General features: G+C 37.1%; 2 protein-coding genes across 2 annotated transcripts; one reads left to right on the forward strand and one right to left on the reverse strand.

The window, feature by feature from the left end:
- Window positions 1–921: 921 nt before the first annotated feature.
- On the reverse strand, window positions 922–5,407 carry LOC125672221 (uncharacterized). The gene is made up of 3 exons (XM_048908383.2): window positions 5,024–5,407; window positions 1,639–1,750; window positions 922–1,427 (listed from the first exon to the last, which is right to left on the reverse strand). The coding sequence occupies exons 1-3, from the start codon at window positions 5,292–5,294 to the stop codon at window positions 1,196–1,198; spliced, it is 615 nt and encodes a 204-aa protein (XP_048764340.2). The 5' UTR covers window positions 5,295–5,407; the 3' UTR covers window positions 922–1,195.
- Window positions 5,408–6,816: 1,409 nt separating this feature from the next.
- Window positions 6,817–12,915, forward strand: LOC125670809 (cartilage matrix protein-like). The gene is made up of 10 exons (XM_056163033.1): window positions 6,817–6,902; window positions 7,548–7,616; window positions 7,747–8,064; window positions 10,596–10,853; window positions 10,963–10,980; window positions 11,135–11,449; window positions 11,584–11,838; window positions 11,946–11,954; window positions 12,095–12,400; window positions 12,490–12,915. Exons 2-10 carry the CDS (start codon window positions 7,553–7,555, stop codon window positions 12,912–12,914), a joined length of 1,968 nt encoding a protein of 655 aa, XP_056019008.1. The 5' UTR covers window positions 6,817–6,902; window positions 7,548–7,552; the 3' UTR covers window position 12,915.
- The last annotated feature ends 5,575 nt before the right edge of the window (window positions 12,916–18,490 follow it).

Raw genomic sequence — 18,490 nt, forward strand, 5'->3', positions numbered from 1 at the left:
CGATACATAAACAATAAAATGTCTTTCTTTGATGTTTCATCGGATGAAGAAGGTAGCAATCAATGTAGAAAAATTAACATAACCCGCTTATGAATTTTTTTCTGCAATGCTAGCTACCTTCATCAGCCGATGAAACGACAAAGAAAGCATTTTATTGTTAAATTACTGCAATTTGTTGACATCTTTCTGTCAAGTCCACATCACGATCTGCAAAGTCAACATACTCATCTGACATGTCGACCTGTCAAAACAGTACCCGACTTGTTATACTATCATGTTGCTTAGTGGATAGCTTTCGACTTCAGTATTTGCAGGAGATAACTCTTCCATGTCCGCCAAAAGATATTCCGCTAAAACTATTAACATACCTTTGAGCCAGCGAAAATTCTTGGGTCACAAATGTCTGTAATTTACGAAAGCCCATTGATCTGATTTTTGTAGCTGAAATTTTTTTTAACGTTGTAACTCGAATAAATGCGTAACTTTCGCGTTATAACGCGAAAAGTTCGCGAATAAACGCGCAACTTTTCCGTTACATAATGCAAAAACTGCGCGTTCTTACGCTAAACTTCAATATATTTGCCAAACATTTTGAAATACGCGTGTGTTATATATAGGCGTGTTAGCGTTAGCGTGCAAAATATTCTATGAATATAAGTAATGTAATACAGGTAGTCAGGAACCCGTGGTTAGTACAATGAACGAAGTCTGACGTTCATGCATTTATAAGTTACCGAAAAATACGCGGTTTTTTCCGCCAAAGTTTTGCGTTATAACGCGAAAGTCATGCGTTTATTCTAGAAAGTTTAGCGTTAATTCGCATTACAACACAAAAGTTACACTTTTTTCAGGGACGAAAATGAGCTCAATAGGCTTTTGTAGTAATACAATTAAACTGTTACATATAACATATTCCTTCTCTTTTCTTTTCTAATTTGTTTAATCACAAGATATAATTCTTCTATATCTACATGTATCAAATACATGTACTAACAGTAGTATAAAATACGTAAGTAAATAAATACATATTAACAATGTCAATAGCAAATTTTAGGAGGAGGGAATTCCCTCCATTTTTATCAACTTTAACAAAGTTCATCATTTTGCTTCATTAAAAAAAACCAAGTTTCCACCACTACCCCCTTTTGAGGGATTGTGCCGTCGACGATCATTCCGTCTTAGTTGGACCAGGATCTCAGTAATGTTCACGTGATCGTTTGGTTTCTACATGGTTGAGAATGAATGATATACGTTCCTTTCGATCAAGCATATCCACTGTAACATAAGGAATACTCAGGTGGTCATACAGGCGTTTTAGGTGTACTGTATACGTCAGTAGCTCATCAAGCGTCGACACTAGTCTAACATTGTCATCAGAGATACACTCAGGCTGAGGCTCTATCAGAAATATCAAAGACGACCGCAACCTAAATGGAGAAAAAAAAAGTTACGTATAAACACTAGAACAGTAGCAATCCTCTTCAGCCGTGTGTTTACTTTATAGATGGGTGCATGGTAGAGAGGATGGGGGCAGAGAAAAGGTGGGTGGGAGGAAGAGTTGAACCCATGTCAACCCCTACCCCCAAAGATTTACACCAAAATGGTTTATATCGGTACCAGTAGTATGTATACATCTACCTCGGTATCATGTCTTGTAGTCCTTCTGTCTCGTTGATCCTCTCCAACGCTTCGGGTCCAACATACATTTCTACGTACGCCATTGAGTCCAGGCACCGGTCACAAACAAAACCTACATCATATATATATAGATAGATAGATATACATTGTATATAATTATGTACTATTACATAGCCCCGAGTCCTGATATATTCATATATGTCCTGCGTACAGTTTCGACAGTCTTTATTAATGTCCTTCAAAAGTTTGAAAAGGTTCTCTTGCTTACAGGTGCATTTAGGTACCATGTTAATGAATTCTAAGGTAGAGACATAGATTCTTTACTGTATTTATTGATTAAGGATGAGGCTCGTTCATCGGTTTTGATCCCGTGAGGATCCAGCTTAGAATAGGTCCGTAGTACCCCTTGCTTGTCGTAAAAGGCGATTAAATGGGGCGGTCCTTCGGATGAGACCGGAAAAACCGAGGTCCCGTGTCACAGCAAGTGTGGCACGATAAAGATCCCTCCCTGCTCAAAGGCCATAAGAGCCGAGTATAGACCTAAATTTAAAGCCCTTCACAGATAACGGTGACGTCTCCATATGAGTGAAATATTCTCGAGAGGGACGTTAAACAATATTCAATCAATCAATCATCGGTTTTGTTTATCTAAAAAAAAATGTATATAATGATGGTAAAAAAAATCAATATATGCACCCAGGGGTGCATGAGCCGAGTTGCATGGGATACATTGTAAAGTCAGGAATGATGTGGCATATTTATAATTGTGAAGAACTAATTTCAGTTTTAAACTTTTCGAGTTACTGTCCAGAAACCATATTTGTTTGAAGTTTTCAATCTATTTTCGGTCACTGTGACCTTGACCTTTGACCCTTTTCCTCCAAAATCAATAGGGGCCTTGCTATGCTGGTATCCAACAATATATCCAAGTTTCATTTGATTCAAATAAAAAAAAAATCGAGTTATCCTCCGGAAACCAATTTTTTTTTGGAATTTTAAATCTATTTTCGGTCACTGTGACTTTGACCTATTTTCTCCAAAATCAATAGGGGTCTTCCTTACCTGGTACATAACAATATCTTTAAGTATCATTTGATTCGGATTTAAACTTTCTGAGTTATCATCCGGAAACCAAATATTTCTGAAATTTTCATTCTATATTTGGTCACTGTGACCTTGACCTTTGATCTTTTTTCTCCAAAATCAATAGGGGTCTTTCTTACCTGGTACCCAACAATATATCAAAGTATCATTTGATTCGGATTTAAACTTTCTGAGTTATCATCCGGAAACCAAATTTTTTTGAAATTTTCATTCTATATTCGGTCGCTGTGACCTTGACCTTTGTTCTCCAAAATCAATAGGGGTCTTCTTTACCTGGTACCCAACAATATATCAAAGTTTCATTTGATTAGGTTGTAAACTTTTCGAGTTATCATCCGGAAACCAATTGTTGACGCCCAACCGCCCGCCCGCATCACCAAACCAATAGCCGAGTTCAACTTCGTTGCAACTCGGCTAAAAATTGCCCATACCAGTTTACTAAGTTTGATGTACATTTATAACCCAACGATTCACAAGATATTGAGTGGACAATACTTTCTTATGTCCAGAGTAGTTTGAATCATGGCCTTTGAGCTTGTGACCCCAAACTCAAAAAGAAAGCAGAGGTGAGCAAGTTCACACACCCCAAGCTCCAACATTGCTTGACAATGCCTCGCATAATGAATGGTAATGATATGCATTACTGCAAGAACAGGACAGATGGGCTCAAACAAAATTTGTTCAAAAGGGGCATAACTGCCAGAAAAATTATTGAATCAGAATATTCTGGGAATATGCACATCTACATAGTGTGTCCTTATTAACTACAAAGTTTCACGAAATTCTGTGAAGCGATCTCAGAGGAGTTGCGCTGACAAAAAAGGGGACTGACGAACGGGTAAAAAACATTATACCCTTCGCAACTTCGTTGCGTGAGGTATAATAAGGTATTGCCACAAAGAACCTATATACCAAATATGAAAGTACTAACCTTAAATAATTCGGAAGATATTGAATAGGTTAGGGATTTTATTTCAAAGAATATATAAAACTCCAAGCTAAGTAAGTCAAACTTCCAGGTCAGGGTCACAAGGTCAAGTTTCACAAAATGAATAAGGTCTCACCATAAAGAATCTATATACAAAATATGAAAGCCCACATAAAAAAGCTCCGAATATATTTATTACTTAATAGGTTATGTTTTCTTAAAAGTAAGTCAAACTCCGAGTTCAGGGTCACAGATCATGATATGAAAGGTCTTGTTATAAGAAATATATAAACAAGATATGAAAGGTCTACTTTGGAATGGTGTTATCAAGAAGTTTTTAAAAAATGTTCATTGTTAACTCATTTAACCACTGACCATTTTTGCCCCGCCCTTAAGCCCCCGGGGATGCAGGAGTCCTGAAAATTACAAGTTATGTCACCCTTGTCCCAAATATGCTTCATACCAACGTTGAAAAGAATTGGAATGTTAGTTATCAAGAAGTTAAAAAATTTCAATTATTAACGCACAACGGACGCTGACCAATTGCAATAGATCATCTGAGTTTACTCAGGTGACCTAAAAAGGTCTTGTCGCAAGGAACACACATGTGAAATATGAAAGCCATATCACTAACCATTAAAAAGTCATGGTATAGGTTAAAGTTTGTCAAAAGTAGGTCAAACTTAAAGGTTAAGAGCTAAAAGAATTTGTTACCTGAAAAAAAATTGTCAAAAGGATTACACATGTAAAATATGAAAGCCCCATCACCAAACATTCAAAACTTGTGGCCTAGGTAAAAGTTTCTCAAAAATATGTTAAACTCCGAGGTGAAGGTCACATATCTTGGTACCCAAAGAAAGGTCTATACTTGTCACAAGGAATACACGTATGGAAGTCCTATTACAATCCAAAAGTTATAGTCAAGGTTACGTTTTCGCGGATCAAAATATAGGCAGATGTACCAAAAACTACACGCCCCCGAATCTCCTATTACGGGGACATTAAAATAGATACAATAAACATAAAACCTACTCAACTACAGGATAGTTTTTTTTCTTTTCTTGGTTTGGTTGTGTAAGTGTGTGTGTTTTAATTTTGTTTGTTGTTTTTTTTCCACAGGAGAGAGAAAAGTAAAGGCAGCGATATATTCTGGGAAAGAGGAAGAGAATGGTAACCCCCCTCCCCCGAGAATAAAACCCTACAAAATGTCAATCGTTTGGTAGGATATCTAGAAACAAGACGTGTAATTGTAATTCAGCCTGGAAACCACCGACCATCAAATGAGTACGGTCTCTGACTCAGGGTGTGGCAGACAACATATTCTTCATCATAACAGTATCCTTCATTACAAACCTCTTTTTTCAAGAAAGTTTTCCTTTTCGATTTTGATATTCGCCAAAAGAATTTCGCTATTCAATTGTTCGAAAATATGAGGACACTGTTTTGGGTCGAAATCCTCTCGTTTCCATCCGTGCTTTTTTATGATCTGCCTTGCCGTTTCCATTTCCACCCTTACTCCAGGAAGATGGGGTCGGAGATCATTTATAACTGTGGTTTTGCCTGTGCTGTGGGCTCCGCTTATGTAAATCCTAACAAATTCCATTCTTGCAGTTGCAGTTTTCATTTAATTTCATGGAAACACTACAGAACTTAACGATCGATCTCTTATCAAACAGACATTACACAACGCCCCTTAAAAAACTACATTCATTCCTATCTATCTATCTATCTATCTATCTATCTATCTATATATATATATATATATATCTTGGGTCATCAGCTTCTAATAAAATCGTGCACGTTTCGACAGGTTTATGTGAATCAAAAGACTCATATTAGAAAAGATAAACCGTGGGCTCGAATAAGTTTACTTTCATTACAGATATCTTCAATTATTTGAGTTTATATTACTTTGGCGCTCCATTCCCTTTGTACCCACTAGATATCCATGTATGGATTTCTCGAAAAATTCTCAAACTACTTTTATCTGAGCAAAATCTCAAGACTTATGAGCAAGTTTCGACTTTTAACCCCCCCCCCCCCCCCCAGGAAATCCAGATATTTAAAGAAATAAAATTCATCTTTTAAAATACATTCATGAGGGTATGAATGAAGTGCGGGGCAATGTGTTTCATGAAACATGTCGGTGTGAAGCGTCACCGTTCATACCCTCATGTATTTTCTCAAATGAAATTTATTCTTAAAATTTACATTCTATACATGTACTTTCTTTTCTGTCGGAAATCCTAGCCATTGATATAGACGTACTACATTTATCTGTATTCATACAACATATGCTTACAACTGCAACGCATTCATGAGAAAGTTGCTATCGTTACAATTTGTAGAGATACCTATGGTCTGGTCCCCGCCACTCATAGATCACTAGTATTACGCAATACGTGTGATCAAGAAGTGGTGAGGGTGGGAAATAGACTAAGATATCAAAGGCAAAAACATATCTAAAGATGTAACTCATTTAAAGTATATGAACAATAACTCCTCGCACTGGGACCTGCACCTATGTCGCTACATGATAAATCAATATAAATATAAAAAATATTTCAAGAATATTATAATGAATGTTCGTACGTTTCGCAGTTGATCTTTAGAGAAATTGTTACAAATTATGCTATCTCTGTAGAATTATATTTAGAATTGAGAGAGAGAGAGAGAGAGAGAGAGAGAGAGAGAGAGAGAGAGAGAGAGATTATATTTAGAATTGAGAGAGAGATTATATTTAGAATTGAGAGAGAGAGAGAGTTTAAGCAATACTAAATATGTTGATTAACACGGATTGCAATTACATGTACTTCTATACCAGAGTGACTGTGAGAGCACACACAGACGTGACTAACTAAATTTAAATATAAATTCATAAAAACGTAATAGCTACACGTTATAATGACTCTCATTTATAAACAGAGGGACATCCCCCCCCTCCCTCTGTGTGTGTGTGCGCACTTAACATAATCGAAAGTTAAGCTCGTCTAGATAATCCCAATAATCATAGAAATTGAAAACAATATACCATTGTATTCTTTAAAAAAAATTGTATTGATCTTTGCCACTACTAGATCAGAACGCCTGTGTTAGTGCTGTTTCGCAAATGACGAGTTTGCATGATATGGTTTGCTTGCTCGGCACGCACAACTGACACCGGATCCAGTGATGTGCACGCAACTGGCGTCAGATTGAGGCAACACCGCAATCCTTCCAGTGGCTCTCGCAGGTAATTTTTTTTTATCATTCTATGACAAATACAAACTGATTTTGAAGTTCTTTTTGAAATTTAAAGAATCGAAGTCAAACGTAAATTCTTATTTCAATAGATGTATTTGTAAATTTGACTCTTATTTCATATGTAAAGTGATACTAACAAACAAAAATTTTAATATATACATGAACAAAAAATCGAACTTGATACATGAAACAACAAAAACAATATGCCGTTTCCCTGACCAGGGCCGTAACTGCCGATGAGGCAGACGAGGCAACTGCCTCGTCTGATTTTTTGGCAAAAAAGAAAATAAAATTATATAAATGTTATATTATAGGATATATGTTTAAAATGAAGACAAGCACCTTTGTCTTTGACACCATATTACGATTCTTTACATAGTACAAATGAAACACAAACATGATAAATTGGGATTTAAAAAGTGTCATTTTCAGTCGTAAAGTCAATCGGCGGCCCCCAATCCCCTGCCTCCCCTGATTTAGAACCCTACTTACGGCCCTGGAAACAGTAAAACTCGTAAATAGAAACAATACTATTCATGGACACAATGATCAATAAATACTTAACTTTTTAAAAATATAAAGTCATAATATCATTATCAAACCAATTTTATACTGGAGTATTTCTATTTCTCAGGGAAAATGGATTTTAGTGCAATTCTTCTGGTGTTCTCCGTCTTCAATGGATATGTTTATGCGACTTCTGGTGAGTTTTGGCAGATGGATCTAAGTAGTGTACAGTTATAGAATTTAATCTATCTACCTTAGTCTATCTATCTAGTTATGCATCAGTCTAGGTATCTATCTATCTATAGAGGAAATATTTTCAATTGCAGGACATGAAAGTTGCGGAACAAAGGGAGATATAGTTTTTCTTCTGGACAACTCGGGCAGTATAGCGGAACATGACTTCAAGATGATGCTGAGCTTTGTCAAAGACGTCGTCAAGAAATTTAAATTGAGTACGACACAGGTGCAGGTGGGTCTGGAAACATTTGAGGTCGGTGTCAAGACCGAGTTCACGCTGAGCCAGCACACTAGCATCGAGGACGTGCTGAAAGCAGTGGACACGGTGTCCTATGTGGGCGGTGGAAGCACGAACACGGGGGACGCCTTGGAACATATCAGAAAGAAGTCTTTTTCAACAGCATCTGGTACTGATTTGTCCCCCCTCTAAATAGCAACAGAGCACATATCGTTGTTGACATCTATCATGTTGGAGGAATATTATAGTGTATGCATATCACAGGCTCCTGATGTTTCGATCCACATTCGCTGTAAACCCCCCCCCCCCACCTTCTCATGATAAATGTGTGGATTGTGTGTGTACCATGTCTACTTAAATTCTATTTCTATAAATGTAATTTTGCGCCTTTATTACACAGGTTTACTACACACAATGTTTTAAACCTCCCGTTGAAGGGTTCCAGATCTTACATTTTTACAGTTTTTGACAAAATTCCGGCATGTTTGAAGTTTCCTTATAGGGTATTCATCAGCATGATGCACCTAGAGCAATTTTTAGATCTATGTATGAAAAGAGTTTAAGCGATTACAGAGTGTCACTATACAGAAAGCTCTGAAAACAAATACCCAGTAAACACTAATAATTAAACAAATACCCAGTAAACACTGATAATTAAACAAATACCCAGTAAACACTAATAATCTAATCAAATGGACTTAATTCAGTTTGCAATGTTGCTATTTTTACATGCTTTGCTTATTCATTTACATTTTGTACAAAAAAAGTTCGATTTGTGTGTAGCAAGTGCCCTTAATACAAATTCATGTAAGCAATGAGGGGGGTCCTTGTCTGTACATTTGCACACCGCGAGTGTGGTTCCAAAACGGTATGTACCTGTGAAAAATATTACCTGCAATCATGGGAAAGTTGACATAATTAAAATTAGGTATAACACACATGTAGGAAGGCTAGGCAGCAGACACAGACTATATAAACCTTCTCCCAAGGTTCAAGGTCACTAAATTATACATATATTTCTGAATGAGCAAAACTTGATAAGTATATACACAAGTGATAAACCTTGCATTTTTACTCAGGGTATACTATATATAGTAGTTGTACTCTATCTAATATAAGGTAGAGGCTAAATTTTTATCTTAGTCGCAGGATTTGTTGTGAAAATGGCCACAGGTGTCCAACCTTGAACGGCTAGGTATTTTTATTTTCAATAAGTCATATAGATGCATGGGTCCTTAATAAAATATTCGATCCAGTAAAAAGTCAGGCGTCTTGTGAAATGTTATTTTCAATATATGTTGAAAACAGTTTCACCCATATATGTACACGTAGTATATCAATCACCATCTGTACAAGGTCTCCGAACAATAAAACGTGACATTTTTAATACTGCTATTACCATAAAATCGATGATTCATATGCCAACAAAACCAGAGCCTTCATCCCACGAGGAACAGGACATCAACACCCCATACCCAACATCTAATTTTAGTCTTTACTGATCGTATTTTCGACTTCGCATGAAGAACGTGTTTTCGTAACATTTTTAAAGGTTAGGACCATTAGATATTTGGACAAACGCTTTAGATTGCAAGACCTCGACGCAAATCGCGAGATATTTTCTTTTTTGAGCCGGATTCTCAAATTGAGCGGAGGTTTTTGTAAAAATGCAAGTCATACATCTACTTTGTCGTTAGTTTAAGAAACCCTTATTATGCCTTTCTTCCGTGCAGTAATAGACCTAATTAGACAATGGATTAATTAGATTTTTGGAAAAATTGGAAATAAGCTCGCCTTGTCCGCTGCCGAAGCGGTGAGAAATCAACACCCCGGTCGCCGCATAGTTAACACCCCAAATGTTCCGTTGGACGCAGTGGTACATGGCAATTCAAGCACAACTCATTTACCTTCGTTGCGGCATTGAATTTTCAAATCATATCATTATTGTATTGCTCCGGATTTTTGCACGTAATTTTTGATTGATTGATTGATTGAATATTTAACGTCCCACTCGAGAATATTTCACTCATATGGAGACGTCACCACTGCCGGTGAAGGGCGGCAAAATTTAGGTCTATGCACGGCGCTTATGGCCATTGAGCAGGGAGGTATCTTTATCGTGGCACACCTGCTATGGCACGGGACCTTGGTTTTTGCGGTCTCATCTGAAGGACCGCCCCATTTAGTCGCCTCTTACGACAAGCAAGGGGGTACTGAGGACCTATTCTAAACCGGATCCCCAAGGGATACGTAATTTTTGTATTCATAAACTGCGATTCATTCAAATCTAATATAATGATGAATTTAATTCAACGTACGACTTATCTTATCGGGCTCACGGCGGGTGTGACCGGTCGGCAGGGGATGCTCACTGATCGTCCTTGGCACCTGATCCCACCTCTGGTATACCCAGGGGTCCGTGTTCGCCCGATCCTTCATTTTTATTTTTAAAACTTTTTCGTTTGTCCCGAGGTCGTCCCCAGGACTTATCGAACTGTTCGTGTCGTTGGTCATATATTTATGAAACATCATCTTAAATGAATAAGTATCCAAGATATTAAGATGACACACTGTTATGTTTAGGAATTCTCTCGAACCACTTGATACATAACAAAGAAAGGGCAAACAAAATAACCAAGTTCCACTTTATTTGGTTTGACAAATTCGATTTCCTGACTCTGTCTTCAAATTCGAATGTAGGTCACCGCAGAGGGGCACCCAAGTTAGCAATAGTTGTCACTGACGGTGTATCCTCCTACAAAAACCGCACCAAAAATCAAGCCAAGCTGGCAAGGGACAGTGGCATTACGCTGATGGCAGTAGGAGTCGGGAAAGGCACAGACCAACAAGAACTGCAAGACATAGCAAGCGATCCGGATTCCAAGTATCTTTTCCACATCAAAACATTTGTTGGATTAAAGATGATCGAGAGCACTCTAGCGGCTGCAACGTGTACAAGTCAGTTATCACCTGTCCATTCTTTACTGCCAACCTTATCACAATTTAAATAACTGGTCGTTGTTGATTCCATCCATTTCAATTTACGCGAGACACTTTTACCTTTCAGAACTGCAAGGACTGGCAAGTAAGTTTTTCTAACTTGAAATGACTTCTCACGAGTAAATAAAAGCATTTCTTTGGTAATTTTCACAAGTTCCAAACAGACTGGCTATAGACATGCACAAGAAAATTAATGAAGAATATTATATTCAAGATCGTTTATGCTTCTGTTCTATCAGGTGACTGTGGTAAGAAGGGAGCAGCCGACATCGTTTTTCTTTTGGATTCTAGCGGTAGCGTAGGAAAAGAAAACTTTGAGAAGATGAAGGATTTCACCAAAGAAATTATTGACGAATTTACGATTGGTTCCAATGCGGTCCAGTTCGGGATAGTAATTTTCAGCACCCCTGTTACCGGAGCTTTTCCGCTAAACAAGTATAGAGATTCTACACAGCTTAAGAAAGCCATCAGTACCATCCAGTTTCAAAATGGAGAGACGCATACTGGAAAAGCATTGGAATACTTGCGCTTACACAGTTTCTCAAGTAAAGAAGGTAAGTAATCCATGCACACTTTAGTGACAATCGGTGCATGGTTACTGCATACCTGTAGCTGGTGAAAAAATTCCAATGTCAGTTCCAAACACATCAACCCGACGCACATTCATTTATACATTTTTTCCATAAAGGTGCGAGGTCCGATTCAAACATTCCCAAAATCGCCATTGTGATCACAGACGGCCATTCAACGTACAAGGATAAAACGCTCGAACACGCCGAGAAGCTGAAGGAACAGGGTGTGGAGATTTATTCTATTGGAGTTGGAAGTAAAGTAGACGAAGACGAACTCTTGAAAATGGCTTCTAATAAGAACATGTTCCGAGTGGACACTTTCACTGCTTTGGCTCATCTCCAGCCACTGCTTCTTAGGCAGGTGTGCACAGGTGTGTTGTGATCAATGTAAAAGTTACCATACTATTGATTCATTCATACCTACACTGTCAATAGCTACGGCACAATTCTCACATCTGTTTTCTTTTCTTTTTTGCAGCTCCAAACTGTGAGTAAATTTCAACGAACATTAAGAAAATCCAATTTCGTTTATATTTTTAAAATCAATTTTGGACCCTTAAATAAGATAGATAGATACTAACAATATTAATATAAGAACCAGCTAACAATATAAAGCATGTCTTTCAGCTTGTCTTGGGAAATCAGATGTTGTTTTCCTTTTGGACTCCTCGTGTAGTGTAGGGAAAGACAACTTCCAGAAACTGAAACGCTTCGTCAGCGACGTTACATACAACCTTTACATCGACAAGAATGGGGTTCAGATGGGGGTAGAAACTTACGAGTGCAAGGTTCACACCAACTTTGAATTGAAGCGATACCATAACAAAGTGAAAATGCAGAACGCTATCAACAACATAGAATATAAACCTGGTGGCACCAACACCGGGGACGCCATTAAACATATGTGGAGTCGCAGTTTTAGTTCAGAATATGGTAAGTTTCGTTTAAAAGTATGCGTCATTTATGACATCTTTACGTATATCCAGTATTGTATTGTTTCATCAAAATCTTCTTGAAAACAGGGAAAAGAGAAAATGTTAGAAAACTAGGCATTGTTATCACTGATGGTGACTCCAAAAGCAAAGCCAAAACATTCTATGAAGCACACAAAGCGCGGGAAAACGGTGTGACTATGTTAGCCATAGGAGTGGGTAAAATGAACCACGAGGAGCTGAAAGGAATCGCCAACGGTACCGACTATCTCTTTACAACCAAGAACTACGATTCCCTCACAGACCTGACTAAAAGTGTAATCAAGCTGGTGTGTCAAGGTATTTGTTTTCCCGCGTTGGTAATTCGAGGTACATTAATATGTTCTATGGTTGGATATGTTATAAAGACTTTTTATATTTTATTTCAGTTTGAACAACAGGAAGATTTCAATGTATCATTTAATTTTTGCTTAAATAAACCAAGTTTATTAGGGGAGAGTTGTCTTGGCAATTAGTGAGGCATCTTGATCATAACCTTCATACGAGGCCGAGATAAGACCTAATGGTGGCTCAACATAAGGTGAAGACGTTGAATAGTTATAGACATCTAAGGATGCCTGCGAATCATTTTGACAGAACTGAAATGAAGCGATTTGCATTCTACAGACAATCCTTGGAGCTGTAGGTCACCTCGGATTTCACTTTATCCATGCATGTATTTTATCTGCCTTGGCACCAAAGCAGTGCCCGCAAGTCACGAAGAGAGTTATCAATGCATTCACCACAACTTCCAATCTACAACTCATGACTTTACAATTTAGATAAAAGGCTTTCCTAATCACACGTTTTTATGAAATGTATATGAATCATATTGCCCTAACCCAAGGGCCATAAATTTCACAATTTTTGTGGAGGGCTCTCCACAAAAATTGTGAAAGAAGATGGGTGGCTTTATCGAGCCGAGAACCCACAGAGGGACTAAGTTAAAATTGAAATTCTCCAGAAAAAGAAACATTTGCAATCTAGTTAAAACAATCAATCCATAGTTTTCAAGAATGGTTTTCGATGTGCCCATTTCAAAGGAACATTTAAAAAAATCCTCCTTAAAATCACCTATACGCACAAAATAACAGTAAATTGGACTTTTCCAAGCATATTTTCATATGGAGTGGGCCAAGTCTCCATTGTGAACTAAGTAAAATATGTTAGTACATGTTCAGGTGTAATATGTTTTGTAAATAAAAGTATGGAGACTTTACCCATTCTATGAAAAAAAACCTTACTTCTTGTGTATAACTTTTGTCGTATTATCAAAACAATTTCTATGTCCACGACGGGTGACTTTAGATAGCTTGAAATTCGGAAATTCTTCATGGGATGTTTAGCCGAGGTGGTATAGCAGCAGTCTCAATGAAGTTTTGGACAAGCCCAGATTACATATCTATGGTTCGAATAACAATTTTTTTCCCCTTCTTATTAATGAATAGACTTCCCATAATTATTTGTCTATGGGATTTCATGCTAAATTTATGCAGTCTTAATGACGATCACAAGTAATAGATTCCAACATGCAGCAAGTGAATAAATGTAAACAAGTATGGGGCCTCCTGTGAAGTATGGATGTTGTATAGGTAAACATAAAGTTACAGAGAACAATTTCAACAATGCTTAAGAAGTTACTTGAGGAGATCAATATGCAACCAACTGGTGCAGTCTGTCTAAAATGCACAGTGAACTACAGTTCAGTACAAAAGCAAATAAAGTGTCCGTTTCTGTCCCATTTGTATTTGTTGGGAAATCTAACAGTAAATGTGCGTTGTGTAACTGTAAAACCGGCCTCAGAGTTGTACCAAGAGGCGAGAACTGATGCCTTTATCATATTCGGTATATTAGTACCAGTAGGTTGTAAATGCTGTTCAAAAACATTTGTTGGGGGAAAACTGAATCCAAATCAAAGCATTAATACTTCACCATACAGAAAACGCTATTCCACATTTTATTTACACCACAAAACATGCGAATTTTCTCATTCACATCAGTCATTGGAAATGCGGATAACATACTGTTGGATGTTGCGAGCATATTTGTAATGTCATTTGGTATCTTAGGTACTCCAGGCATCTGTGTAATTATGTGTGTGAAAAACCGCTTAATGTCTGATATACATGATGCTGCCTGTGAAACAAATTCTGATGATGATTTTGATTAAATATCATTCTTTGAAGTATGATCTATATATTTGTTTTGAATTCTAAATATTTTGGACATCGTTTTAATACGGTACTGTATCTTTTGTAACTACGGGTACCACAATGCGGATTTTAAACTCCCGATTCGGGACCAGTGCCCAATCATGAATAGGCCCATTATTCGCAAAGTTCACCCATCTTCTTTATGACCCTTGGTATAGGGCAATATGATTCATATACATTTCGTAAAAACGTCATTAGGGTAACCATGGACAAGTAATATATATATATATATATATCTGTGTGTGTGTGTGTGAAAAGATACACGAAGACGTTTAGTAAAGCTTTAGCACTTTCATTTCAAATCTTCCATGGGAGATGAAATGAAAGTGCTAAAGCTTTACTAAACGTCTTCGTGTATCTTCTTTTATTTTTTACCTATACTTTTACTGATCATTGCGAAAAGTAATTATCTATATATATATATTACTTGTCCATGGTTACCCTAATGACGTTTTTACGAAATATACATATCACTAAAATCCCGGAATTTCGTTATCCTTGCTCACCATGACCATACAGTCCGTTTGCTAGATGCCTTGAGATTTTATATTTTTAAGGTTTTGTTCCCCCACCTCTCGATATCCCATGGCCATGAAATTTACAAGATCGGTTACCTACACTCCAAAACCAAATTGGATAACAAAATTAACGGGCACCCGAGTACAACACATCAGTTTTCAAAGTTTACGACTTGTATGCAAGTTCATGACTAGTATGAATGATATTTTAAATATCATTAATACACAAATATTTCCAAAATATCACTAGGTAATTCGCCATAAGGCCCAAAATTCATACTCTAGGAATATTCAGTAGAAAATAAAAGAACCTAAACTTGAGTCATTAACTTCACAAATCTAGTAGACTCGGTGCTAATTATAATCATGCAAACTTTTTCCCTCCTAATTGATGTTCAGAGGTAAAGAAGTTTTTTGAAGATATAATGCATTTTCAATGTAAGACTAACTAACCCTGGGGCTTGAACCTTAAACCCAGGGGTCATGAATTTCACAAATTTGGTTGAGGGCTCATTGCTTATCATAATCATCCTAACAATTGGACTGCTTCATGCCCAGGAGTAAAGATTGCAAATTTTGGATCCCAGAAGCCAGGGTCCATAAAATTTACAATTTTCGTTCCCCTTTACCTATAAACAAAAATTAGTTAGAATTGGTTCAGCGTTCACGAAAAAACTGAAAAATTTCAAAAGTTTATGCACGATGGTTGAGCTGTTCACGAGAAAAAGTCGAAATGTTCAAAAGTTTATGAAGATGGACTGATGCACGATGAACACAGATAGCAGTATGTCACCTGAGTGATTCAGGTTACCTAAAAATGGCCATGCACTTTCAGAGAAGTTGTTCAAATGTTAACGCAGTACAGACAGATAATTACTCATCACAATAGGACCCCCTCAGGTGACCTAAATATTCTTGCGTTGAACTATAATCTATCTTGCAGCCCTGTTCTCATCCCGTAGGTCTCTGTATGGACATAGTGAAACCAGTATACCCCACAAACGTTATTTGCCAAGAGTAAAATATATATGTCCAATACAAAATAACTCTGAAACATCCAGTCTTCTGAAGCTCTGAAATTCACATTTGTGATAAATATGAACTAGAATTGTCCTACTGGGACTAATACCCCACGTGAGGCTCATCGATATAGGGGCATACCGGTATTTGAAATATTGTACAGCTGAAGACCAGAAAGACAGTTGTTCAACATTATTCATCCAAATAAAAGTTACAGGATACACCAAATTCCTTTGACCTCATTAATCATGGTGTAATAAAGAATGCACAAATTTTCAGGGAAATCCATGCAATAATTTCTTTAAAATGTCTGGACAAAATCATACCAGATGGGCAAACAGACAAATGGACTGATGATTCCATTATACCCTCTCCTAAAATTCCAGGTAAATAACAATGATCATAGATGAGCTCCGCCCACATTCAGTGATCCGTGAAGAAACTTAGCAGTAGTCTCTGTGAGAAAGCATATCATTACAAAATCTTGAAAGTGACCAAGTCCACGAAACAAAAACCCCCTGTAAAATGATAACACCCATAACTTCCTTGTATGTAAAAGAAATGACAGATGTACAACTTCATTATATACATAATACAGTTTTAATCAAATCTGTTCATTGATTTTTAGCTCACCTGAGCTGAAGGATTATTAAGAGAGCTTTTCTAATCAAAACTTTCTGTTGTCTGTCGTTGGCGTCATCGTAAACTTTACACATTTTCATCTTCTCCAGAACCACTTGGCCAATTTCAATTAAACTTGGCACAAATCATCCTTGGGTGAAGGGGATTGAAGTTTGATCAAATGAGGGGCAACACCCTTCTTAAGGGGAGAAATGGTGAATATACAAGCTGACAAATTTTAAAAATCTTCTCTAAAACCAGAGGGCCAATTTCAATCACACTTGATACAAATCATCTTTGGGTACAGGGGGTCCAAGTTTGTTCAAATGAAGGGCCATGCCCCCTCCAAAGGGGATGTAATAACAAAAATAGGGTGGGTTATTTAAAAATCACCACTGGGCCAGAAAAGTTCCAAATTTACATGGAAGCTTCTTGACATAGTGTAGATTCAAATTTGTTCAAATATTGGCTCCTGGAGGTAGGGTGGGGGCACAATAGGGAATCAAAGTTTTACATGTGAATCTCTAAAAGAACCACTGAGCCAGAAAAGTTCAAATTCACATGGCAGCTTTCTGACAGTGCAAATTTAAGTTTGTTAAAATCATGGTCCCTGGGGGTAGGGTGGGGCCACAATAGAGATTCAAATTTTTACACGCAAATATAAATATGGGCCAAGGTGAATCAGGTGAGCGATGTGGCCTATGGGTCTCTTGTTAAGATATATTCTAGAAAATGACACCCCCTCCCTCAAAATGGAAAAAAAAATAAATTCCACAACTTCCTTGAATGTTAACAAGAGGCCCACAGGCCTTATTGGTCACCTGAATACTAGTGAAAAAGTATCACTACTTCCATGGGCTATGAAATCTTAGAAAAAATTTTCTGTTCTGAATATCCAAGCTAAATTCTAATGTTCAGCAACAGTATAAAACAAGATGTGTTCTTAAAACTTCACTGCCCTCAAAAGTGCATACACTGATGAAAGGCTTTAAATAATAGGTGTATTAAGTTAAAACATCAAAATATGACTAATTTGGACTCATCCTAAAGTCATAATCCTGGGTTGTGAAATTCACCATTTTTTTGTAAATCCTTTTCTGCTATTCCTAAGTATGCATTTGGATTTTATACAATATCAGCAAACTTACACATAAATACTATATATTAAGTTTGGTCCCACCCTGGGGTCAAAACCCTTACTCTGGGGAAAATCAAATTTACAATTTTGGTAAAAGACTACCTGCTCTATCCATTTAGTTTCAATTTAGTATCAAAAACACTTAAGAAAATGTTATTTAAGTGTTTTACACATAAACACTATACAACAAGTTTGGCCTCGCCCTGGGGTCAGAACCCCTACCCCAGGGATCATGAAATTTACAATTTTGGTAGCGGCCTTCCTGCTCTACATCACTATGCATTTAGTTTAAAAATTCTTACATATGTGTGTTTCTCGAGAAGATTTTAGAAAATTGGTCATTTTTGGGCAGTTTTTGCCCTGCCCCTAAGGCCCCATGGGTGCAGAAATCCTGAAATTTACAATTTATGTTCCCTTTGTTCCAAATATGTTTCATACCTAATTTGAAAAGAATTGGAATGATAGTTATCAAGAAGAAGTTAAAAATGTCTATTGTTAACACATTTAATAACTGACCATTTTGGCCCCACCCTGATACCAAA

Source organism: Ostrea edulis, chromosome 4 (assembly GCF_947568905.1).
Source record: "Ostrea edulis chromosome 4, xbOstEdul1.1, whole genome shotgun sequence".
Classification (NCBI taxonomy): Eukaryota; Metazoa; Mollusca; class Bivalvia; order Ostreida; family Ostreidae; genus Ostrea; species Ostrea edulis.

Bases quoted from the DNA above. Each gene is read 5' to 3' on its own strand.
- LOC125670809 (XM_056163033.1), top strand. From the start codon at position 7,553: ATGGATTTTAGTGCAATTCTTCTGGTGTTCTCCGTCTTCAATGGATAT. The intron at 7,617-7,746 runs GTGAGTTTTGGC...TTTCAATTGCAG, and splicing joins ATATGTTTATGCGACTTCTG to GACATGAAAGTTGCGGAACA. The intron at 8,065-10,595 runs GTACTGATTTGT...ATTCGAATGTAG, and splicing joins GTCTTTTTCAACAGCATCTG to GTCACCGCAGAGGGGCACCC.
- LOC125672221 (XM_048908383.2), bottom strand. From the start codon at position 5,294: ATGAAAACTGCAACTGCAAGAATGGAATTTGTTAGGATTTACATAAGC. The intron at 1,751-5,023 runs GTTTGTAATGAA...TATATGATGTAG, and splicing joins AAACTTTCTTGAAAAAAGAG to GTTTTGTTTGTGACCGGTGC. The intron at 1,428-1,638 runs GTAGATGTATAC...TTCTCCATTTAG, and splicing joins CTACAAGACATGATACCGAG to GTTGCGGTCGTCTTTGATAT.